Raw genomic sequence first — 25,752 nt, forward strand, 5'->3', positions numbered from 1 at the left:
GATGGGGTGTGTGAAGTCCAGGTTCCTCCGGGATGGAGGCAAGGTCTCAAAAACGGAGCCCAACACCAGCCCACACAGCCCTTTGTATGTGCCGGATCCCACGTCCTCGGGCAAGCGGGTGAGTGGGGGAAGAAAGGGGAGACCGGCGGCAGCCCGGGGGCTGCCCCAAAGTGCCCTCACCTCTTCCTGTTTTCCCAAGGGCGAGCAGGGTGAGTCTGGGGTGAAATGGAGCTTACCGGTCGCCAGCAGCTCCCTGACTCCCCAGGATACACCTGCACCAAGCACCCAGGGCAGGGATGTCACTGCTCCTTGTCCCACTGCCCAGGCCTTGGCCCATCAGCCTGGGTGACCAGGTCCCAGGGGGCATGGCCAGCCTCACACCTAGGAAGTACCATAAGCAGTACTGAGAGTAATGAGTGAGCAGGTTAGTGACAACAGCAGTTGAAGTAATGACAGGAATGATGACAGTATCAGCGTCACGGCAGTAACTGTAATAACAATGGTAGCAATAACAGTAACAACAATACTAGCGGGAATATAACAGCAATAGCAGCAGGAACAAAAGCAGAAAGGGTAAATGAGAGAAGTGGTAATACTAGCAGAGGTTATTTGCTTACTTCTCTTACACTTCTACAGAGCTTACGATGAACCAAGCCGTACCTTAAGTGCATTACTGTTATTAACACCTTTGGGCTTCCCTGGTGGCGCAGTGGTTAAGAATCCACCTGCCAATGCAGGGGACACGGGTTCGAGCCCTGGTCCAGGAAGATCCCACATGCCACGGAGCAACTAAGCCCGTGTGCCACAACTACTGAGCCTGCGCTCTAGAGCCCGCGAGCCACAACTACTGAGCCCACGTGCTGCAACTACTGAAGCCCGTGCGCCTAGAACCCATGCTCTGCAACAAGAGAAGCCACCGCAACGAGAAGCTCGTGTGCCACAATGAAAAGTAGCCCCCGCTCACTACAACCAGAGAAAGCCCGTGCGCAGCAAAAAAGACCCAATGCAGCCAAAATAAATAAATTAATTAATTTAAAACAAAAACAAAAAACACCTTTAATCCTCACAATAGTGCTCTTGTAGGTCACAATTTGTATTATACCCATTTTACAGATGAGATACAGAGAGATTAAATAACTTGCTGAAAACCACCTGGTTGTAAGGATTCAAACTTGGGCAGTGCAGGTTCCAATGTCCCAGGGGTAGGAGCAAGAGTAACAGAGCCAAATGCTAGTGACAGGAACAGTAGTCATGGTGGCAATAGTGGGGGTCCTGGGAGCAGTAGTTGCCATAGAAGTAGCCCCACTAGTAATGGTAGTTGTGATAGTCAGAAGAGCCATAGCAGTAGTAATAGTAGTGATTACAATAATCGTACTAGTAAAGGGACAACTACTAACAGCAGCAATAACAGTTGTAATAATCATTACGTTCTTTGAAAACCTACTATATTCCGGGCACTGGAGTGAGGTATTTCTGTTCATTAATCCTCACCAAAAACTGAGGCTGGAGTTACGCTACTTTACAGCCAGGCTGACTGAGGCTCAGAGAGGTTAAATGGCTCCCTGGGCTCATACCGCTGGGAAGCAGCAGAGCTGGGTCTTCCTAAACTCAAGGCTGGGTTCTCTCTCCTATAGGATCCTTTCATCCATCCCCTTACCTGAGGCTGTCCAGGAAGGACAGCCTCTGCTCACTGCCTGCAGAGGCAGGGGTGCACTCCTTCCTGGTGCCCCTTAGAAGGTTCTTCCTTGTATTGAAGGGAGGCATATTACCCCATAACCCTTACTCCTGGATCACATACCTGCCCCTTAGTCCTGCCCCAAACACATGGAAATGGGAGAAGAGTGGAATATTCACCTCCTCCCTTCTGACACTTGACATCTATTAATACAGCCTGAGGTTACACGAGATCCTGAGCTGACATCTTAAACCCTAAGTCAAGGTCTGCTTCTCACCTGGCCTGCATGGCCCTGGGCCCTTTCTGTGGCCAGGGCTCCAGGTCCTCAGGTTCTCTGAGGCCTTCTGGCTTGTCAGCAGTGGCAAGCAGAGGATTTTCTCCCACCAGTTTTTGGCTGTTCTCTCTGAGCCTCAGATTTAAGGGACACTATTATCAGCCATTCGTTGTTCCCCTCATGCAGAGCACTGGTTCAGCAGTAAGTTAGTAACTGAGGAAGGGTTCCCAGGTCAAATCAGTTTGCAAAACACTGGGCCAAGCACTCCTTCCCTGTAGGACTCAGAGCCTTTATAAATCTTTGTAATGGGCTTTGTGAATCTCCCCCAAAAGGATATACTTCTTAGTGTTTCCCAAACCTATTTCTTTAAATTAATGTTTACTTATGTGTGTAACACACAAATTCATTCTCCTTGAAAATAAAAATCACAGATTTCAGTGAAACCTACAGTCTCTGCTGACCAATGCCCCCCTCCCTAGAAATACCACACCCTACCTCAGAGGTATCAGCTGTTGTCAGTTTGGTGTGGAACCTTGCAAACCTTTTTCCATGAAGTTACACTCACATGTGTACAGTATGTGTCCACAGAAAGTGTTTAGGATGTTTGAGTATGTGTTTTATACCAATGTATCATATTTACCATTCTGAAGAACTAGCTTTGTTTACTCAACAATATATCTTTGAGGTCTCGTTGTTTCAGGAATGAAGCGGCCTCCCTCTTATAAGGGCTGCTTAGAGCACCACAGTGTAGGCACCAATTCCCCTTTGGACAGACACTTAGGTTGTTTCACATACGTAGTGGAGCCTTTATTCATGGGCCACGTTGGTAGACCTAGGGTTTCTTCAAACATAGCTTGGAAAACACTGATCTGGACCAAGCCCCTCACTGTATGTCGAGGGGAAGGCACAAGTACGTCCCCCAGTACGTCCAAGGCTGAAGGCAGAGCCTACAACCCAAGAGATCTGCATCCTTGTGCTGGCTGTGCCCCTAATGTGCTGTGTTACCTGGGGGCACTTCCCAGCCCTCTCTGGGCCTCCTCCCATGACTCACGGGGCTGGGATATCCTTTTTGACACAGACCTTCCATGGCTACACACACACTATTAGATTCATCCCCTTCTCCCATTTCTTCCCCACAGTGGCCTGACAGTAGCAACGGCAACCCACCAGGGTCCACAGAGGGTAAGTAGCTGGCAAGCACATGTAGTGGAGTCATGTTATGTAGTGGATTAGGTTAGCTTCTCAGTCAGAGCTTGAGGCAAAAACCCCAAGCAGTCAAAACCACTCTTGAAAATCCCATAAATTTCCCCCAAAGTACTTAGTACAAGCTATTGTTTTTCTATAATGTTGTTTCATAACATGAACAAAACTCCGTTAGCTTTAAACTCAAGAATCGCAGCCGGCATGGCAAGATGCTTACTTATATCACGAGACAGACACATCAAGGGGTCCAGGGCTGGGTGCCAGGTGTTGGGGTGGGAAACACCCAGGACTGTGGGTGTGCTCAGATAAAGCCTCACCATCCCACGTCTCTCTTCCCAGCAGGCTCTGAGGAGATCACTGTGATTGCCTTGTATGATTATGAGGCCATTCACCATGAAGACCTCAGTTTCCAGAAGGGGGACCAGATGGTGGTCCTGGAAGAGTGAGTCCCCATTCCACGCCCCTCTAAGACACACCTATCTTCAATACTCAGTTATGCTCTCTTGTGCTTCAGTAAAGGACCTGATAAACTATATTACACTAGGGTGTAAATGACTGATGAGAACCTGCTCGTAATAAAGGAAGAAGAGTTTGCTGTTAACCTGGCTTACAGCCACAGTAAAGGGGCTTGCATACTTGCTAATGGCACATCCAGGCAAGGATGGACAGTAGAAAGTGCTTTCTCAGGGAAGCCTTCCTTGGGCTTCTATGATTAAGCTGCAGCCTTACCTATGGACCAGACCCTGCTGAGGTGACTTTGCATTCAGAAATCCATGGATCTCTGAGCTTGCTACCTCCAATCTCCTACCATCTTCACCATCAGTGGATGTAGTGTCTAGTATGTCCTGGGGCCCAAGGATGAGAGTGGTTACGCTTGGTCAGACTCCTGAGCCCACTCCTTCTGTCTCTCAGCCCCGACGAGCCACTGTGAGTCTGCCATGGGCATAGGCCCCCACCTTACATATGGCTAATAAGGCCAAGGCCACAAGTCCAGGGAATAAGAGTGAGGCCAAAGACCTAGGACTCTGAATGCAGGGACAGGGCTTGATTCCAGCCCTGGGCGGACCCTCAGAGGCACAGTGGGGATTGTTGTAAAGGTATTTACCTTAACGGGGTGAAGACTGGGAGCTGAGACAGTAGTGGCCCTGCCCTTCACCCTACAAGCTTCCTGGTGTTGGGGGTATTCCAGGCCAAGGCTGGGGGGCCCAAGAGGACCAGGAGTGGTCCTCCTGCCCTCCAACCCCTTTGCTTCCTCCTGTCCCTCAGATCTGGGGAGTGGTGGAGAGCACGATCCCTGGCTACCCGGAAAGAGGGCTACATCCCAAGCAACTACGTTGCCCGAGTCAACTCTCTGGAGACAGAGGAGTGAGTATTCTATTTCCCTGCCCTCCAGAAGGAAGCATGAACAGAGCCAGCCTTGCTCCTGCCTCAGGGCCTTTGCACTCACTGTCTCCCCTGCCTGGCACACTCTTCCTAGGGCTCTTTGCCTGGCTGGCTCCTTCTCATCTTTCCAGTCTCAGAGAGGCCTGTCCGGTCTCAAGCAGGTCCCCTCTGAGACTCTCTCTCTCTCATGGAAACCCATTTTACTCCCTTCTAGACACTTCTCACTAGCAAAAATGATCTTGTTTCCTTGGTTGTTCACGGGTTCACTGTCTGCCTCCCGCACTAGAATGAGAGTACGTGAGGGCAGGGACCTTTTCTGTCTGCTGCTGCATCCTCAGCACAGGCTGGCATGCAGTAGGTGCTCAATGAATATTTGTTGGATGAAGTATACCGCTGTGCCGAGGAGCATCCTCTGAGAGGCAAGCCAGCCCACACCCGGCCGGTCACCCCTCACGTGACTCATCAGCACACATGTGCCTGTGCCTCACCAAGCCCTGTGCCAGGAGGGGGCTGCAGAGTCCATGCGACATCCCCCACTCTCAGGGAGATCCCCGACACCCATCATTCTTGACTGCAGGCTCTTGGTGTCCTACTTGACTCTGAAAACATAGACAGTTAGACTTCATCCATCCATCCGTCCACCCAATCATCCCACAGACACTTTTTGAGCACCTACTGTACCCCCAGCCCTATTCCAGGGATACTGGGTGACTCAGGCAGGCTTCCTCCCTGGAGATGTTCACAGTGTGGGCGGTGAGATCGACAAGTAAAAAGATGGCTACACTATAGGGTGGCGATAGATCCAATTCAGAATCAGCCAGTCAAAAAGTTGAAACCTGACAGTCCCCATGGTTTTATCTCCTTTGCCTCCTCCCTCTGGCTAGATGGTATTGAGGCTTTGGGATACTTGTCTGTTAAACATTAAAATGTTTGGGCTTTCCCCATCTTAAAGTCACCCCTTTCTTAGTGCCCATGAAACCTCTTTGCCCTTTGAAATCTCCCCTGTAGCCGTAAAGGAGCCCCCACTCCCACTGCTGACCTTCTGTCCTGGAACTCCCCCAGCACACCCACCACGTGCTGCAGGGGGTCTTGGCTACTTCTCTCTCCTTCTCGGCTTTCTGCTGGGACGTCCGTGCGCCCTCCCCACTCGGGGCTCTGAAAACTTACAGACCCCCTGCGCCACCCCGCACCTCGCAGCAGCCTTGGAAGAGGCGTGGCTGGTATTACTCCTTGAAGGCAACATAATTGCTAAGCGGAAAAGGCTGGGTGCAGAGGACATCTATGGGGTTATCGTTTAGGTGATAACCTAAATGGCTGGTTCTCGAACTTGAATGCATCAGCAGCACCTAGAGGGCTGGTGAAAACCCTGGTTTCTGGGCCCCACTCCCCAGTTATCTGATTCATAACTTGCATTTCTAACAAGTTCTCAGGTGAGACGGATGCTGTTGGTCCAGGGTCCCACCTTGAGAACCACTGACCTAAATACCTATGTGAGTCTTACACTCCTGGGTTCTTGTGTCTGCATCAAGAAACTGCTCACAGAGGCTGCCTCTGGGGTGGGCAGCTGGGGCACTGGGATCAGCGTGGGATGAGATCTTATTTATTTCCTCATCTGCCTTGAAATAGGCAATATTTTCAAATGTTTCAAAATGCAAATGGTGCAGAAGGACCTAGGATAAAGAGTGAAAAGTGTTCCTCCCACCCTATCCCCACCCAGCTACTTCCCTTCCAGAAGCAACCAGTTTCTTGTACGTCCTCCCAAATGCTTTATACTTGATTAAGAAAATACATATATCTCCCTCCATTTTACACAAGTGGTAGATTGAACACACACTGTTCTGCTCCTTTTGTTCAGCTCTTCTGTGCAGCACCTACAGTATCCTCCTTTTCACAGCTGCAGTGTCTGTCACGTAGATGCCCCACTATCCCCTGCCAGTGGTCACTTAAGCTGCTTCCAGTCTTGTGCTGCAGAGAATCTCCTTGCGTATATGTCACTTCTTCCTGTGCAAGGTCGGTGGGATAACTTCCTAGGGATGGAATTGCCAGGGAGATAGCTCTTACTCTGTACCCTTTAACATTGCTTGAACATTTTACTATGGCATGAATTACTTTACCAAAGGAGAGCAAAGAAGGCAAGTGGGAGGTGTAGAATGGTGACTAAGACCTTGGGCTCTGGAGTTAGACTGCCTGGCTTTGAATCCTGCCCCCACCCCTTCCTAGCTATATGACGCCAGGCAAGTTACTTGCTTTCTCTGTTCCTCAGTTTCCTCATCTGTAAAGTGGGGATAATAAAGGCAACGATTCCACAGAGTTCTTGGGTGGGTAACAAGAACTTGATGAATGTCAGCTGTCTGTCTCCCCAGTTGATAGCAGAGGAAACAGAAGTCCAGAGAGGGAAAGCGACGTGCTCAAAGTCACGCATCGGATTTGTGGCAGGGTCGAGGCCAGCTGACCTCTGGTCTGGGGTTTTTCCATCACAGCACATGAGCTACTCCTCAGGGAATGGATTTGGTTGCTGCTGCTTGAATTGTTCCACCCAAGATCCCAAACATCCAGGGAGTATGAAGAAAAGGTCCGAGGATACGGTCCCAAGTATAAAATCATTTGAAATCTCACATTTTAGCTTAGAAATGCAGGCCGACTTTATATTCACTCTGTATCCACAGAGGGGGATGAACTGTGGCAGTAACAAGGCTCAGCCCTCACTCACATGGGCCTCCAAGACCCTGACAAGATGGTCAAATGTTCTTGTGAAATTTGCAAAAGTAAGATTTTTGACCATAGTTGGTTAAGACTGCTGTATTTTTCCACCCAATCTTTCTGTTCATCACCTTATCCCTCACATTGGGTGGTGCTGGAATGACCACGAGCATTTTGTATTTGTAACGCTGTGTTACTTTTCTTGAAGAAAGCTCCCCGAATTGCATAAGTTTCAGCCTCAGCAAACTGGATTCACCAGTTTGGTAAAATGTCTGTTTTAATGTTAAAATATTAAAAGAATGGTTGTTTTCCCCGAGAGAATCTGAGTAAAATTGATCCCGCAGGAAGCCAGGCCCTCAGAATCCTGGTGCCGGGCAAGAGCGCTGAGAGCCGGCCAGGATTGTCCACCATGGGTTCACACGCTGCACCCCCCTCCCCTCCAGGTGGTTCTTCAAGGGCATCAGCCGGAAGGATGCAGAGCGCCAACTCCTGGCCCCTGGCAATGTGCTGGGCTCCTTCATGATGCGGGACAGCGAGACCACCAAAGGTGATGCAGACCCTCCCAGCCCTGTGACCCTGCCCACCCCCCCTACCCCACGGGGAATGCCCTGGGGGACGGGGGCCTGAACAACTCACCAGCCCACTGTGGCTTCCAAGCTTCCCCCTGCCCTTTGCCCAAGCCTAGTTTGGGCTTTCTCAGCCCCCAGAGCTGCCGGCTTAGGCCAATGGAAGTAGGAGGCAGTGACCGCCCCTAAAAACAACATCCTGCTTGTATTCTTTTAAATATCCATCAAAATATATCTTGTCCCTAGACCTGACTCTTCCCTCTCTCCATACGAAAATGGGTGGCCTCCTCCCAAAGGAGGGCCTTCGCTGGGACCCTGCTTAAAATAGCTCCTTTGAGGTATTTGGAAGTTTTGATGTTGGTGGCCTGCTTCTTGAAATTTCTGTGCTGTGAGGGTGGGTGGCTTTGTGCCGGGTCATTGCACAGGAGGCAAGAGCAGTGCCCCAAAACAGTGCATAACTCAAACTGACATCAACTGAGGCCAGTTTTCCCAAAGGAATGAATGTAAGTAGGAGTCTCGTGATTTCGGATTTCACACACAGAGTGGACCTTTACTACGGTGTTTAGACTCAAGACTGCTTGGTTCAAAGAAATCAGTAAATTGCGTAAAGTGTGACCTCACAGTACCCTGGGCAAACAGTTTTGGGGCCATCAATCGAAGGCATCTGTGTGACCTTCTGCTCACTCCCTAGGTATCTGAACTGGGGAAGCCTGAATGTGGCTAGAACACCACTCAAAATCAGTGTTTTGGGTCAGTGAATATTTAGGCTTTATTTCCTCCCACCCAACAAGCCCCTTTTCAGCCCCCAGAGGAAAAGAAATGGACAAAAAGGTAAAGCCGTACACAGCCCTCAGCTTCTCTTCTCCCGCTGGGCCATCCTGCACACAGGGGCAGACCTACGGGGCAGGAAGGTGAGCTTGGGCCACCGTCACAGCACCCAGAGGTGGGGGCATAGGCGGATTCGCCGAGTTAATAAAACTTGCAGCACAAGTGCCCCAAATCCTATCCTGCTGCTTCTTGGATTCTGCTTCTCCCCACCCAGCATCAGCCAAACCAGCCTCACCTTGACTGGGCAGAGTGGCTAAGAGTGGGGTCCCAGAGCCTGCTGCCTGGGTTTGACTCCCAGCTCTGCTACTTACAAGCTGTGTGACTGTGGGTCAGTTACTTCACCTCCCTGGACCTCAGTCTCCTCATCTATAAAATTGTGGTGATATAAAACCTCTACCTTGTGGGGTTATTCATTCACTATAATAAATAATATAATTTATCATAATACATATAACTATAATTCATTATAATGAATATTATTCCTATTCATTCATTTTTTCTTTCATTCACTTTTTATTCAGACAAGGTTCTTAGTGGCTAGCATGTATGATCAACTGTTATTCATGCCACAGTTTAAACCTCCCCCAAATCCTATGACATGGTGCTACTGTGGTAAAGAAAACTGAGAGACAGAGAGGCTAATAACTTGCCCAAGGACACTCAGCTCACAAATGGCAGAACCGTGGCTGTGGACTGAAAGACATATGTGTTTCTGGTCTATGTGATGCCAATGTGTATTAGGTTCCTATTGCTGTTGTAATAAATTATCACAAGCTTAGTGGCTTAAAGCAAGATAAATTTATGATGTTACAGTTCTGGGGGTCAAAAGTCTGAAATCAGTCTCACTGGGCTCAAGTTAAAGTGTCCGCAGGACTGGTCCCTTCTGGAGGCTTCCCAAAAGAATCTGTTTCTTTGCCTTTTTCAGCTTCTAGAGGTCACCAGCATTCCTCGGCTCATAGCCCCTTTCTCACATCTTTCCAACCTCAACTTTCCATCTTCATATATCCTACTTTGACCTTCTTACTTCCTCTTATAAGGACCCTTGTGATTACACTGGGCCTACCTGGATAATCCAGGATGATTTCCCTATCTCCAGATCCTTAACTGAATCACATCTGCAAAACCCCTTTTACCATGTAAGGTAATATATGCACAGGTGTCAGGGATTAGAACACGGACATCTTGGGGGCTGTTACTCAGGCTGCCACAGCATTTAACGTTTACACTTACATTTCAATGTTTATACTGTAATAATTGAACTGCGTATAATTGATATTTTTGTGTTTGTTTTATCTTTTTGCTTGTTTGTTTCTAAATAGCGTTTCTACCAAACTGGTGTGATATCTTGGCTTTTTTGATTGATAGATAGATAGATAGATAGATAGATGATAGGAAGAAAAAGAGATAATAATGAAGATGATGACAGCCAACATTTAATGAGTGTTTACGTCCTGAGTACAAGCATTACTTCTTTTAACCATCAGGCAATGTGATGGGGTGAGGAGGTATGACCAATCCCATTTTACAGATGAGGAAACTGAGGCACAGAGAAGTGACGTGGTCACTTGTCCAAGGTCTCACAGCTGGACATGGAGCAGCCTGACAAGCACCCAGGAAGCCTGACTCCACAGCCCACTCTACCCTGTACTCCACTGAGCAGGTGCCAGGACGGTGCCAGTAGTGGCCTTACAGAGTGTCAGGTTGCTGACACAAGGTGGCAGGCCTCTGAGAGTCCACTCCTGAGGGGTTTCTCTCTGGCCCATGCAGGGAGCTACTCTTTGTCCGTGCGAGACTACGACCCCCAGCACGGGGACACAGTGAAACATTATAAGATCCGGACCCTGGACAACGGGGGCTTCTACATCTCCCCCCGGAGCACCTTCAGCAGCCTGCAGGAGCTGGTGGCCCACTACAAGAGTGAGTACTGGGAGTTCCCTGGCGATCCAGTGGTTAAGACTCTGCGCTTTTAATGCAGGGGGTGCAGGTTCGATCCCTGATCAGGAAACTAAGATCCCACATGCAGTGGGACACAGTCAAACAAACAAAAAAAAAGAGTAAGCCCTACTGGGGCTGCCTTTCAACCGGGGTCCCAAGTGGGTGGGCCTGTCTCCCAGGAATCCTAGTCAAGTGTGCACTGCAGCCTCTGAGGCCTGCTGATGTTTCCTCCCCAGACAAATAATTGCTTTGGATTCTCCTGAAGGCCTTTTGAGCAGGAGGGCAGAGGTGACATCTCATCATGCTCTGTTCTCTTGGGGATGTCCCTGATAGGGGAGACCCTTTGGAACATGGGCCAGATACAGTGGACCAGGTGGGGCAGCCCCCGAGGGGAAGCCTGTGGCTGGCCTGGAGCTGGCTGCCCTCAGCTGATCAGGGGCTCTGTTCCAGAGGGGAGCGACGGACTCTGCCAGAAGCTGACAGTGCCCTGCATGTCCTCCAAACCCCAGAAGCCTTGGGAGAAAGATGCCTGGGAGATCCCCCGGGAGTCCCTCAGGCTGGAGAAGAAACTTGGAGCTGGGCAGTTTGGGGAAGTCTGGATGGGTAAGGACCCAGGGCCAGAGTGGGGAGGGGAAGGAGGGGAGAGGGAGGTCCTTGCTTTCAGGAACAGCCTGAGGCAAAGTGGGAATGCCACCCAGGGCAGAGGGGAGATTTGAATAATAACCATAAAGGCGCAATTCTTCAGTTCCTCTCTGATAGCAAACCAAATTGTCCTGCCATGCAAACACTGATTTGCCTTTGAGGCCAGGCCTGTTGGGGTCAAACAATTTCTCCTGGGAAGCAGGAGTCCTAGATGAGGAATCTGCTCCCTCATATGTAGCTGGGACAGTCTACCAGTTGGGTGTTGAGATAACCAGAGCATCTCTTAGGATGATGAAAATTAAGAACGGGAAAGAAGGGCTTCCCTGGTGGCGCAGTGGTTGAGAGTCCGCCTGCTGATGCAGGGGACACGGGTTCGTGCCCTGGTCCGGGAAGATCCCACATGTCGTGGAGCGGCTGGGCCCGTGAGCCATGGCCGCTGAGCCTGCACGTCCGGAGCCTGTGCTCCACAATGGGAGAGGTCACAACAGTGAGAGGCCCGCGTACCGCAAAAAAAAAAAAAAAAAAAAAAAAAAGAATGGGAAAGAATATAGGACTTCCCTGGTGGTCCAGTGGTTAAGACTCTGTGCTTCCAATGCAGCGGGTACGGGTTTTGATCCCCGGTTGGGGAACTAAGATCCCACATGCCATGAAGCGTGGCAAAAAAAAAAAAAAAAAAGAAAGAATGGGAAGGTATAACTGGAGATTTCCAGGTGAGTTCAGTGTTGGCAGCTGATGAACAAGCTGTGCTGAGCACCTGCCGTGTGCCCAGCGCCATGCTAGGGCATTGTGGGGCACCAAAAAGTCATATTCCACCCCTGCTGTCCTGCCTCTAATAACCTAAGAATAGCAAAGCCTGCTTTGCAGAACTGTGGGTTAGACACGATGCCTGGCCCAGTGCCTGGCGCCCCCCATTGTGTTTATACTCCACCACGTTCCAAATGGGAGTGAAGACAACTTACAGATATGCAAACAATTCAGCCAGAAAAAAATAAGTTTAAAATCCACGTATTTTAACTATATTTATTGAGAGCCTACTATGTGCCAGGTACTGAATAAGAGAATGTGGCAGACAAAGTATGGAGAGGATGGTAAGGCAGATTGGGCTGATGAGGTTGGAAAACAAAATATATTATATGAGGCCTTAGACTCTTACTACAGGAAGACCTCAACTCTGGATTAGAGCTTCCTGGCAGCCAAGGCAAATATGGAAACACAAGCAACAATGAGATTTACAAGATCAACAAGATGAAGCAGGGAAGGAGTAGGGTGAGGTGAGGGAACGGCATGTGCAAAGTCCCTGTGGTGGGAAGGCGAGTTGGCTGCTTGGGGGACTGAATGATACGCAGGCTGACTGGTGCACAAAAGGTAAGGGGGGTGTTGGTGGATGACGAGGCAAGGTGGGCAAGGCCAGATCATGCAGGGCCTTATGGACCATGATGAAACTGGCATTTATTTGGAGAGCAGTGTTAAGACTAAATAAACCATTTTAAGCAAAGATAGTATGTGTATGAACGTCTGACAAAACAAAGGTAGGTGTGTGAGTGAGTGACATAATCTGAGTGATGTTTTAAGGTTATTCTTTAATCCCTGAAAGAGCCTTTGCAGGTGAGGAAACCACAGTTCAGAGAGGTTAAGTGACTTGCCCAAGGGCACACAGCTAGGAAGTGGTAAACCGGCCCTCCAACCCACATCTGTCTGAGGCCAAAGCCCAGGTCTCCCCTTCTCTCTCTAAGGGCTGAGATGGGCAGGGAAGGCATCCTGGAGGAGGCAGGTCTGCACCCAGGTGTTCCAGAACTGTGGGGAAAGAGCAGTGGGTCCTGACCACCTTTCCTGCTCCCTGTTCCACTCCAGCCACCTACAACAAGCACACCAAGGTGGCCGTGAAGACGATGAAGCCCGGGAGCACGTCTGTGGAGGCATTCCTGGCAGAAGCCAACCTGATGAAAACTCTGCAACACGACAAGCTGGTGAAGCTGTATGCCGTGGTCACGGAGGAGCCCATCTACATCATCACAGAGTTCATGGCCAAAGGTGCCACATGCTGGGAGCTGGGGGTGCAGGCTGTGGCTCCTCCTGGTCAATTGCAGAGTCGAAGGTGACTCTGTCAAGGTTCTTGCCTTCAAGATTTCCCCAGTCTGGCCAGGAGCTCTTCTGACACGAGCTCACTGATCATCTTCATATCCACCCACCCCACCCTCCTGTTTGAGGGGGTGAAATCATGTTAGGGGGATGCCAGGAGAAGGGGAGTACATGGGCCCCTGGGAGAGCGGGTGGGGCCAGAATCCCTCTGGGTGATAGGAGAAGAGGCTTCTAGGGGTTCACTGTGAGCCCTAGAGCCTGGGGTGACTCCCTAAACCACCCCCCACCCCCCACCATCAGCCACCTTCCCTAGCTGGACCAATGCTCCAGAAAAGAGAGTCAAAGCATTAAGACCTTTGTCGACCTTAAGAGTTAACAAAGGCTCCGTTCCAGGCTGCCCCCACCCTGCCCACACACAATCCAGGACGTCTCCGGGATTTTTTTTTTAGACCACCATTTCCCAATCATTTTCAATCCCTGCCCATTTCTCTATATACAGAAACATCTCACATGACCTCCATTTAGAGTGATTCAAAATCTCAAAGCTTTTATCATTTTTCTAAACACACAATTATGCCGGCCTTATAAAACCATGCCCCCAATCATCCAGGCTCAGAAAGCTGTCTCAGTCAAGGAACCAGTCTGGCAATCACAAAGTCGTTTTCCAAACGCCCAAATTCTGTTTCTCAAACACTAGGAGCGGTAAATACTTTTATTTAAATTCATTACTATGAACGATCTTAACCACACACTAAGGTCCTGACAGTAGTAAATGTTGCTTCACCCTCCCCGACACAGGCAGCCTGCTGGACTTCCTGAAAAGTGAAGAAGGCAGCAAGCAGCCATTGCCAAAACTCATCGACTTCTCAGCCCAGGTGAGAGTCTAATGGGGAAGTCGGGGGAGGGGGACAGGAAGTCAATTATCTCTTCAACAAATGTTTATTGATCACATACTATAGTAATAACAATAATAATAGCTAACATTTATTGAGTGCTCGGGATTAAAGTATGCTTTTTATATGTGCCTTCTATGTACTAACTCATGTAGTCCTCACATCAACCTTCTAGGGTGAGATTTTTGTTATCTATTCCTTTGTAATCAACCACTCCAAAGCTTAGTAGCTTGAAACAACAACGTATTATTTCCCATGATTCTGTGTGGTTGACGGGGGTTGGCTGGGTGGTTTTTCTGCTCCACGTGGTGAAACTGAGGTTCCTCTTGTGGATGCATTCTGCTGAGAGCTTGCCTGGGGCTAGAATGTCCGAGACGGTGGCTCATCCTCCAAGTCTCTCTCCAGTGGCCCCACGTCACTCAATAGGCCAACCAGAGCTCCTTTACATCCTGGCGGTGAGGTTCCAAGAGGGAATCTTCTAAGGGACCAAGCCATAAGTGAGCAAGCTCTGCTTGCATCATGCTTACTAATGTCCCCTTGGCCAAAGCAAGTCACATGCCCAGCCCTCGGTCAGTGTGGGAGGGACTGCACCATGAGTCCCAGGAGGCATGGTTCACTGGAAGCCACTGATGTAATAGTCCAGCCACAGATAGGTAATTGTCACTCCATTTCACAGAACAGGAAATTGAGGCATAGAGATGAAGTGAAGTACAGATGAGGAAACTAAGGCCCAGTGAGGTGGAGCAGCTTGCCTAAATTACTATGTTACTTTTAGGGGATACAGCAGTGAACAAAATGGAAAGTATTGCTGCCCTCCCAGGGTTTACACTTACTAAACAACTGAATCTCTTAGAGAGCCAGGACCCAAGTGGTCCTGGCTCAGTGCCAAAAGAGTGCAGTATCCAGCAAAATTAATAATGTCCATAAATCACAGAAACACTTCTTAAAACCCCATTTTCTTTCTCATCTTCCCTTCACTTTCTACAGCTCTTCTCACCCCCAGCCTGAGTGCTTTTTACTTCTAGCCTCTCATTCTCTCCTATCTGTGGGAAAACAGGGGAGGAAAAGTCTGCTATGGGAGTACACGGCTGGAGCACTTAGCCCAGTCCAGGAGCAATCTGAGAAGGCTTCTCAGAGGAAGCGGTCTCTAGGCTGAGCCCTGAAGGATGAGTAGAAGTTAGGCAGATGAAGAGGAGAGGGAAGGGTATTCTAGGCAGAAGAAGCAGCCTGTGCCAAAGCCCAAAGGGCAAAACAAGAGCTCAGCCGGTCAGTTGGAGCCTGGGCCTGGCAAAAATGAAGGGGGTGTGGCTTGCAGCCTGGAAGGTGTTAAGGGAACCTTAAGGTGTTAGGCACCTGGGCCTAGGGCTGGGCCTTCTGGAGATGCCTGAGGCAGAGTTCATTTGAGTATGCAAATCCTGGGGGGGTGGGCAGAGGTATAATAAAAGACTTTACCTTTCAGCGCCTGGAAGGAATGCCAGAGGCCTATGGAAATCAAGACCTGGCATTTTCCCTTCAGTGGGCGCTGCCCTGGGGAAACAATAGTCTGGCCTGTTGCTAAATTATAACCATCAAACTGGCAGAAACCTTGCTGGGTGGAGGTTCACAGACTGGGGCAAGAACCACTCTCCTCATGGCACAGACAGGAAAACAGAAACCACAGGAGGGAAAGAGGTTCCAGGCCCTTGTGCATCAAGGAGCAGAGGTACGCTCAGAGCCCAGGGACAGGAAGGAGTCAACCTGGTGGCCTGATCTTCACTTCCAGTCTAGAGAGGCAGGTGGGCGCAGTCAGTGGAGGCTGCCAGCCCTGTCACCAACTGGCTGTGGAGCCTCGGATCCACTCTGGGTCTTGGTCTCTCTATTTGTCAAATGAGGGAATTGGACCATCTCTGTGGTTTTCAAGTTTGAAAGCTTTTTCTTTTTTTTTTTTTTAAGCCATAACTCGGTTGGTCTAATGAATCTTATAGAGCAGCTGAATACTTTAAAATAGATCAAAACACAGCTGCTCTGATTGAAGCAGGTGGCCTTTATTTTGTCCCTCCAACCCCAAGATGACCTTGAGGTATCAACTGAATTCAGTTTGAAGAGCCCTGAGCTGGGATATCCCTACAGGCCCTTCCAGCTGGTTCTGTGATTTCCTGATACTCTGAGAAGCAAACCCAGTAATAATGCCTGACATCATGGCAGCCCACTTGGTGGGCATGAAATCTCACCACCTCATCAACCCCCAATTCGTAGACCAACCCTGAACCCAGTCAACCTATCCACTATTTGTTCAGTTGACAAACCCTTGAGAAGAACCACTATATACACATGGGCTTAGGAATCACGTAGAGTTTTGCTATTGACCCCAGCTCTGCCTGTGTAGCTTTGAGCAAATTGCTTAACCTTTCTGAGGGCCACTTTCCTCAACAGGGATCACTATAGCCACTGTTGAAGTGAATAATTATATGCCAGACTCTGTTCTAAGCCCTGATGTAGACTTAGAGTATTAATCCTCACATGACCCCTTGGAAGAAGGTTCTATTGTCCCCATTTTACAGAGAAGAAAAGTGAGGCACAGAGGGTTAAAGTAGTTTGCTTGGAGATCACAGAGATGTGGGGCTCAAATTGAGCTGGTCCAACCCCGGAGTCACCTAAGCATTCTCATCTGCTGTCTCCTGAGTGGGGTTAGTCCCACCTGCCCCACTGAGCTCATGTGCTCATGTGCAAATCCATAACATGACAGTCTGTCCCTGGGTACTGAAGAGTGGTAACAACCAGCATTAGTGCCTGCTCTGTGCCAAACATTCAGGTGGAGTAATGGACACAGACCCTGAGCAGGGCTGTCAGATTTCCAGTCCTGGTCTCCACTTGGGCCAATTAATTATTTCTCTGGGATTCAGTTTCCTCACCTGTGAAATAGTGCTGATATCAATAGTACCTCCCCCAAAGCAGAGAGTAAATGCTATTTGAGTTTGTTAAATATTATCTTATGATTAATGAATAAGCTACAACGTCCGCCGTTAATGTTACAGCTCTTGTTAACTGTTTGGTCGAGGAACTCCTTATAAATTTTCCACACCCCCAGGTCAGGACTCTGCCTTACCACAAACAAAATCAGAAAGTCTCACATCTTTGTTGGAAAGCCTGGAGCCTCAGACCTCAGTTCCAATGGCCACAGGTGCTCCCTGCTGGCCACTTTCCACAAGTGCACCATCCACTTGCCTCAGACTTTGAACAGGCTTGTGTCTCGGTTGGGTCTGGTCAGAAGTCCCACCTCCCCAAATAATCTCACCAGATTGCACCCAGCTGCAGTTCTCCAGAGCACTGGAGTTCTGGGTAACTAGAGGCAGCTTGGGGTATGGGGAGTGGAAATCCACAGAAAGGTTTGAGTCAGAATCTCCCTGGTGGTGTGATCTAGAAAATGTGTCCCTCCCCTGTCCAACAGAAATGGTGATAACGCCTGCCTCAAGGACACTGAAGGCCAGTTTATGGACTATACATGCGATGTTCTGAGTTTCTGAGGGTTAGTCATAAGCCTGTTTCTGAGGGTTAATGCACAAACCCTTGTAAGTGGAAAACGTCTCTAAGGAAAAATCCCACATCTTTCTGTCAGGCTTCCAAGGTCCCACTGTGAATAAGAATCCTCCACACGAGGTTGGGATTGACATATATACCTTAATATGTATAAAATGGATAACTAATAAGAACCTGCTGTATAAAAAAATAAATAAAATAAAATTCAATAATTCAATAAGAGACAAAAAAAGAATCCTCCACACAGTCCATTATGCACTCAGCAGCCATGATGACATTAAAATATATATCAAACCATGTCACTCTCCTACTCTAAGACTTCTCTCTTCCCTTTATGCTTAGAATACAACCCAACTGCCTCTCCTAACCTACAAGGTTCTTCCCAATCAGCAGCCTCCCTAAGAACCTCAACTCCCCCAACTTTCCCTCTGGCAACTTCTGCTCAGCCACCTGTTCTATGAATACCCAAGCTCACTCCTACTTCCGGACCTTTGTGCATGATGATGCTCTTATTTGACACGCTTTTATCATCACTCAGATCTTTCCTAAAAGTTCACCTCATCAAAGCAGCCTTCCCTGACCATCCAACCCAAAACAGCCCTCTACACTTTGTGTCCTATTACCTGCTTTATCATTTCTTTATGGTACTTATTACCACCTGCAGGGACTTTGCCTGGCTCCCCACCTGTTCAAGCAATATGTCTGGCACCCATGAGACACTCAATAGATATTTGTTGAATGAATAAAGGAATTTTCCCTACCCAGGCTTAGGGGTGAAGGAGGCATAAGAGATACAGCAGAATGTTATGTGAGCCTAGGTTGTTCCCAGAAGTGGGGTTGGGGATGAAAGCCCGTCAAAGTATACTGGTTTGTGTGTGTGTATGTCCTTGGAGAAATAACACTTTTTCCTCAAAGTGTTCTTGGGAGGTCTTGGAGCCCTAGAGAAGCCCCAAACTGGCCCAGGCCCTGAGGATCCCCCCAGTCTGGCTGGGGAGACAGAGAAATGCCAACCTGAGCCCAGCACCCTCCCACAAAAAAAGAGGGAGCTGGCGCACATATTTTCCAGCTTTCTCACACTTGGACCTTTCTCTTCTGCTTTTGGATGAGACCCACCTTGGGCTGGGCCAGATCTCAGGGTAAGGGTGTCTCTGTTTTGGGTGGAGATTGCAGAAGGCATGGCCTTCATCGAGCACAGGAACTACATCCACCGAGACCTCCGAGCCGCCAACATCTTGGTGTCTGCGTCCCTGGCGTGCAAGATTGCTGACTTCGGCCTGGCGCGGATCATAGAGGACAACGAGTACACAGCTCGGGAAGGTAGGGGATGCTGCCGAGGGCCCCGTGGAGCCCACTTGGGTGGGTCGTGACTGCTGAGGGTTAAGACCCGTGAAAGTGATTGGTAAAAATGCAAAGGTCTGTCCCAGTATCAGCTGTGAGTTATTAAGCTGGACAGACTCTGTCTGGACATAGTGTCTTGGTCTGCAGAGTCTCCCCCAGTGACTGTGATCAGTTGTAGATTGGGTTAGTCAAATCATGTTGAAATTAAGGCTAAGAGCAATGTTATGTGTAGTCGACAAAAACTGGGAAGAATCTAAATGTCCACAAATAGTAGAATGATATTTAAATTGGGGTATATCCACAGAATATAATATTATGTAACGATGAGAACTTATGAACCAGTGACATATGCAAAAAAATAGATGACTCTCATGGCATAATATCGAAATAAAAGAAATCAGACAAAAAAGTAGATGCTGGATAGTTCCATTTATATAAAATTCAGAAACAGGCAAACACATATGTGAAGGTTGACAGCAGCATTATTCTTAAAAGCCCAAAGTGGAAGCAACCCAAATGTCCATCAACTGATACACAAAATGGGATATAGACACACAATGGAATATCATTTGGCCATAAAAAAAGGAATGAAGTACTAATATACCCTAAACATGGATAAACTTTGAAAACATCGTGTTAAGTGAAAGAAGCCAGACACGAAGACCATACATTATATGATTCCATTTATATGAAATGCCCAGAACAAGCAAATCTACAGACAGAAAGTAAATTAACTCCAGCCTAGGGCTGGAGTGGGGACCTGGCAAGAAATGGGTAGCGACTGCTATGGTTTTGGGGAGTATGATGAAAATATTTTAAAACACAACTTTGTGAATATACTAAGAACCATTGTACTGTATACTTTAGGTGGGTGAATTATATGGTCTGTGAATGTATCTCAAACAAAAAAAACAGGCAAAACTCATTTATGATGCTAGAGATCAGAATAATAGCTACCTGGATTGGGGGTGGTATTGACAGAGAGGGGGCCGGAGGGAACACTTCTGAGAAAGTGTTCTATATCTTGATCTGAGTGGTGATTACAAAGGGATATACATATATAAAATGCATCGAGTTGTGTATGAAAGATTTGTACATTTTATTTCATGTTTATTATGACACAATAAAAAAAATCTAAACTTAGGGCAACCACTATAAGAATAGAGTGTAGGGCTTCCCTGGTGGCGCAGTGGTTGAGAGTCCGCCTGCCTATGCAGGGGACACGGGTTTGTGCCCCAGTCTGGGAAGATCCCACATGCCTCAGAGCGGCTGGGCCCATGAGCCATGGCCGCTGAGCCTGTGCGTCCGGAGCCTGTGCTCCGCAATGGGAGAGGCCACAACAGTGAGAGGTCTGCGTACCGCAAAAAAAAAAAAAAAAAAAAAAAGGAATAGAGTGTATAATTTCTAAACCAAGAGAGGATAAGCAGGAATAAAAAAAAACTCTCTCAATCCCAAGGAAGGAAGGGATGGGGGAAGAAAAGAAAAAACATAGAGCATTTTCAAACTTGACTATGTACTAAATCATAAAGCAGTTCTCAACAAACTCCGAAGAACATGTATCCTTTACACCACATTCCCCAACCACAGTGGAATTATGATAGAAATCACTCACCAAAGGTTAACTAAACCCATCCGAGACCAGAGGCAAGGAGGGGAGGACTAGAAGGGGAGACACCCAGTGACGGGGGAAACCTCCGAGGCCAAGAGCCGAAATCTTCCCTTTCCCCATTGCAGGGGGTTAGGGGGCGGAGGCATCAGATGTGACCTGGTCTCAAAGTCCCTTGAAGTTCTTCTGTCCCCAAAGATCCTGTGACCTCTAGGACTCCACTCTTCAGGAGTTGTAATTCACCAGGACATCAACTGAATCAATGAGGTGGCCCCAGAGAGTGAGTTCCCAGACACACCCCAGGCGCCTCGGCCCACTCCTCCCCACTTTAGCCATCTGTCCTCAGGATGGATGTTCCTTGCTTCCGTGGAGGCCAGATTGAGGGAAGTCACAGTTCTGCAGGGGGCAGACGTTGGCAGCTGTACCGCTGTCCTGTTCCCTTGCACTAGCAGAGACCCAGCCCTGACTGCTCCCCAGACTCAGCCTGACTCTGCTGTGTCCAAACCACAGGGGCCAAGTTCCCCATCAAGTGGACAGCTCCTGAAGCCATCAACTTTGGCTCCTTCACCATCAAGTCAGACGTCTGGTCCTTTGGTATCCTGCTGATGGAGATCGTCACCTACGGCCGGATCCCTTACCCAGGTAGGAGAGGGAACATCAGCTTGGGGCTGCTTCCGGGGCCCAGCCTGGCTCTCTTCTCTTATCAATGCGGCCATTCAGACCGAGTTTTTGTTTGTTATTTTGTTTATTTATTGTTATCAATTTTTTTTTTTTTTTGGCTGTGTCGGGTCTTCTCTGAGGCACACGGGATCATTCGTTGCAGAGTGCAAGCCCTTCGTTGTGGTGCGCGGGCTTCTCTCTAATTGTAGCTCGTGGGTTTTCCCTCTCTAGTTGTGGCATGCGGCCTCCAGAGCACGTGGGCTCTGTAGTTTGTGGCACGGGGGCTCTCTAGTTGAGGCACACGAGCTCAGTAGTTGTGGCACACAGGCTTAGTTGCCCCACTGCATGTGAGATCTTAGTTCCCTGACCAGGTATCAAACCCACATCCCCTGCATTGTAAGGTGAATTCTTTACCACTGGACCACCAGGGAAGTCCTGATTTTTATCAATATTTTTATTGACGTATAGTTGATTTACAGTGTGTTAATGTCTGCTGTACAGCAAAGTGATTCAGTTACACACATTCTTCTTTTTAATATTCTTTTCCGTTATGCTTTATCATAGGATACTGAATATAGTTCTCTGTGCTGTACAGTGGGACCTTGTTGCTTATCCATTCTACATATAAAAGCGTCCATCTGCTAATCCCAACCTCCCACTCCATCCCTCCCCCGACCCCTTCCCCCTTGGCAACCGCCAGTCTGTTCTCTATGTCGGACTGAGCTCTTGACCCTCACCCCCAACTTCCCCTCGCCTGCCCCATCTCAGTTAAAGCCTCCATTATCCATCCAGTTTCTTAAGCCTGATATCTGGGAGCCTGCTTGGCCCTTCCTCTTCTCTCATCCATTACCACATCCAAGAAGTCACAGGCTTCCGGCCATCTGACTCCAAAACATCCCAAGTCGGCCCACTTCTAACTCCACAGCCTCCACCAACACCAGGCCAACACCCTCCCTCACCTCGCTGGTGCAGTGGCCTCCGAATCAGTCTCCCACCTCTCTAACAGGGCTTTCTCCACCTGAGACCAGAGGGATCTTTTTTTCTAAAACTGTGAACCAGATCTTTTCCCTTCTCCACCTCTAACTTTTTAATGGCCTCCCAGCATAATTGGGACAAAATCCCAACTCCTAATTGTGGCCTGCAGGTCCTTCGTGATCCAGCCCCTGCCTACTTCTCCTGCTTCATTTCATGCTGTACCCCACAGCCCAGTCGTCTAAAGCAGCAACCTTTCTGGCACCAGGGACTGGTTTCCCGGAAGACAGTTCTCCCACGGATGGAGGTGGGAGGGTGTTTCAGGTGGTAATGCGAGGAATGGGGAGCGATGGGGGGCCGCAGATGAAGCTTCGCTCGCTCCCGCGCCGCTCACCTCCTGCTGTGCGGCCCAGTTCCTGTACTGGTCCATGCCAGTCCCTGTGATTCTCATTCACAATACCCTATACTGTTTCATTCACAGCATTCATCACCACTGATAACTACATACTCATTTGATATCTTCTCCATCAGACTCTGAGCTCTGTGAGGCCAGAAATCGTTTCTGTATTCCTCACTGGTGCATCTGCACTGCCTACATTTGTGCTTGGATCATAGTGGGTGTCCAGTAACTATTCGTCAAATGGATGAATTTATCCCCATGCCTATGGGCAGCACCCTACACTGAGTAGACCATAGGGTATACAAAGATATACCCGACCTGTAGATTGCCTGGGACTCAGTAAATAAAGTTGTTCTCTGTTCCTTTTCAGTTGGGATGTATCCTAGGGTATCTGTAGCCAGAACACTGGGGAGAGGAGGCAAGGTGGATATAAAGAGTCCCTGACTTTTTAAGTAAATAGTCCTGAGTTTTAATCCTGTCCCCATCAACTATTACGCTTTGGGAAATCCACTCGACTTCCACCTTAGTTCTTCATCTGTAAAAATTATAGGTAGTGATGTCAACTACCTTGCAGAAGTGGTTTTGAAGATTAGAAATAAAAGGTGTAGACACTTGGTTCACTCATCAGTATTTATCAGATTCCTACTGTGTGTTAGGCATGAAGGGTACAGTAAGAGACAAGGTCCCTGCTCAGCAGGAGCTCACGTTCTAGCCTCGAGGAACACACACTAAACAGACACACACTCTCAGTGGAGATCACTGCAGAGAAGAAAATGAAGCAGGGGCTTGGGAGAGGGAGTGACATGGGCCTCCTGTGGACAGGGAGCACTGTCAGAGCAGGTCATATTTGAGCGGAAAGCCAGCTGAGTGAAGACCTGGGGAAAGGATTCCAGGTAGAAGGTACTGCCAGCTCTTAGGGCCTGCTGTGTGCCTGAAGAATAGCAAGGAAGCCAGGTAGCTGGAGACAGGAATGAGAGCAGATGGTACATGAGGGGGTTGGCAGGGGCCCAGTCAGGCAGGATCCATTGTCATGGTGAAGCCTATAGGTGTTAGTCTAAGTGTACAGAAGCTATTGGAGGATTCTAGGCAGGGAAGTGGCATCATCTGTTTTCCACACTTAAGTGATGCTTTGGTTTAGTGTGGAGAGTGCATCGGGGCTGGGGAGATGGTGGGAGCTGCAACAATGGCCCAGGCAGTGGTGACAGTCGTAACAGATATAAGTTGATGAGTTGGTGCTGTGTTTTATAAGAAGAAAGGATGTGGCTTACTGATGTGGAAGGTGAGGGAGAGAGAAGAATCAAGGATGAGTCTCCTTGTTTTGATTGAGCAACTGGGTGCATGATGGTCTGGGAATAGAAATTGAAGAATTCTATTTCAGCCCTGTTAAATTTGGGGTGACTTGTAGACATCCAAGTAAAGATGTTCAAGGAAGCACTTGGATCTATGAATATGTTTGGTGTTCAAGACTGGTAATATAAAATTGGGGATCATAGATGTTTAAAGGGCTGTTCTTGAGGACAACTAACATAAACTTTAATTGCACAAAGAAATGTTCCCGGGGCTTCCCTGGTGGCGCAGTGGTTGAGAATCTGCCTGCTAATGCAGGGGACACGGGTTTGAGCCCTGGTCTGGGAGGATCCCACATGTCGCGGAGCAACTAGGCCCGTGAGCCACAACTACTGAGCCTGCGCGTCTGGAGCCCGTGCTCCACAACAAGAGAGGCCGCGATAGTGAGAGGCCTGCGCACCGCAATGAAGAGTGGCCCCCGCTTGCCACGACTAGAGAAAGCCCTCTCACAGAAATGAAGACCCAACATGGCAAAAATAAATAAATAAAGTAATAAACTCCTACCCCCAACATCTTCTAAAAAAAAAAAAAGAAAAAAAGAAACGTTCCCACTCATAGGGTGACAGAGTCTAGCTACCTGACTGTTTTATCTTGAGGGTACACCAATAAAAACCAGGCAATGGGTGATGGAATGCTGTATCCATTAGGATGCATTAGGCTGCAAGTAACAAATGATCAGACTAAGAGTGGCAGAAACAATAGGTAAGTTATTATTCCCCAGAGCAAGGAGTCTGGCACTGGTGACTGGTCAGTTCAGCTGCTCAAAGGCTCTCAGGACTCTGGGTTGGTTCCTCTGTGACTGTCTTCCCCATGTGGTCAGATGGCTGCTGCAGCTCCAAAGATCATATTGTGTCAGTGTCCAAAGGAAGGAGGAAGGGTGTGTCCTCCAAAGCCTCTTTTCTCATAAGGGAGAAAAACCTTGCCTGAAAGTTTCCTGGGAGTCTCCCCATCAGCTCCATTGGCCAAAACCGGGCACCAGGCCCCTGCCCTCACTGCAGGGGTGGCTGGGGGAGGGATACCTGGCTTTCACAGTGGGAGGAGCTCAGCTCCCATGGGGAGGTGGGGAGTGATGGTTGTTAGGGAGGCAATGGTGTCTGCCACCCCAACCCCAATCCCTCCCTTTTCAATTCCATGGCTCCTTCTCAGGGATGTCAAACCCCGAGGTGATCCGGGCACTGGAGCGGGGGTACCGGATGCCTCGACCAGAGTACTGCCCCGAGGAGCTCTACAACATCATGACTCGTTGCTGGAAGAACCACCCCGAGGAACGGCCCACCTTCGAATACATCCAGAGTGTGCTGGATGACTTCTACACGGCCACCGAGAGCCAGTACCAACAGCAGCCATGACGAGGGGTGGCCAGGCAGGGCCAGGCACTGAGGCCATGCCTGCGCAGTGGCTCCAGTGCCATCTGCCCAGCACCTGCTCACCTTTCCCACTCCCAGACACCCACCCTCTCTCTAGCCACAATTCCTCATCTGTCAAGTGGGTGGGTTGGACCGGACATTCTCTTTTTGACTCTAGCAACCCACAATCTGCCAATCTCAGGACACCCCTGGTTGATATTTCTATTGCCTGGGACAGCTGGATTCCAGTTACAGCTGTGGTTTGGATGGAGAACTTTAAAAATAATGAAATAAATATTTAAATAAAAGATCTGAATGCTAAAGGTTTTACTAACAGTTTGACTTGTCTTGTCCTGCCAATTTCTGAATATTTGCCTTTTGCTGGATGT

General features: G+C 48.7%; 1 protein-coding gene across 3 annotated transcripts; it reads left to right on the top strand.

The window, feature by feature from the left end:
- HCK (HCK proto-oncogene, Src family tyrosine kinase) lies at positions 1–25,376 on the top strand (the record flags this gene model as incomplete). Of its 3 annotated transcripts, none has more annotated exons than XM_079720170.1 (12): positions 1–118; positions 3,089–3,131; positions 3,492–3,594; positions 4,419–4,517; positions 7,679–7,782; positions 10,397–10,546; positions 11,015–11,167; positions 13,058–13,237; positions 14,084–14,160; positions 18,858–19,011; positions 21,149–21,280; positions 25,164–25,376. In XM_079720170.1, 12 exons carry the CDS (start codon positions 2–4, stop codon positions 25,364–25,366), a joined length of 1,515 nt encoding a protein of 504 aa, XP_079576296.1. In that variant the 3' UTR covers positions 25,367–25,376. The 3 variants fall into 3 exon arrangements, with proteins under 3 accessions (XP_079576296.1, XP_079576298.1, XP_079576297.1); XM_079720172.1 differs by having other exon boundaries at positions 2–118; positions 3,495–3,594; XM_079720171.1 differs by lacking the exon at positions 3,089–3,131 and having other exon boundaries at positions 2–118; positions 3,458–3,594.
- Positions 25,377–25,752: the final 376 nt, after the last annotated feature.

This window comes from Hyperoodon ampullatus (assembly GCF_949752795.1).
Source record: "Hyperoodon ampullatus genome assembly, chromosome: 14".
Classification (NCBI taxonomy): domain Eukaryota; kingdom Metazoa; phylum Chordata; class Mammalia; order Artiodactyla; family Ziphiidae; genus Hyperoodon; species Hyperoodon ampullatus.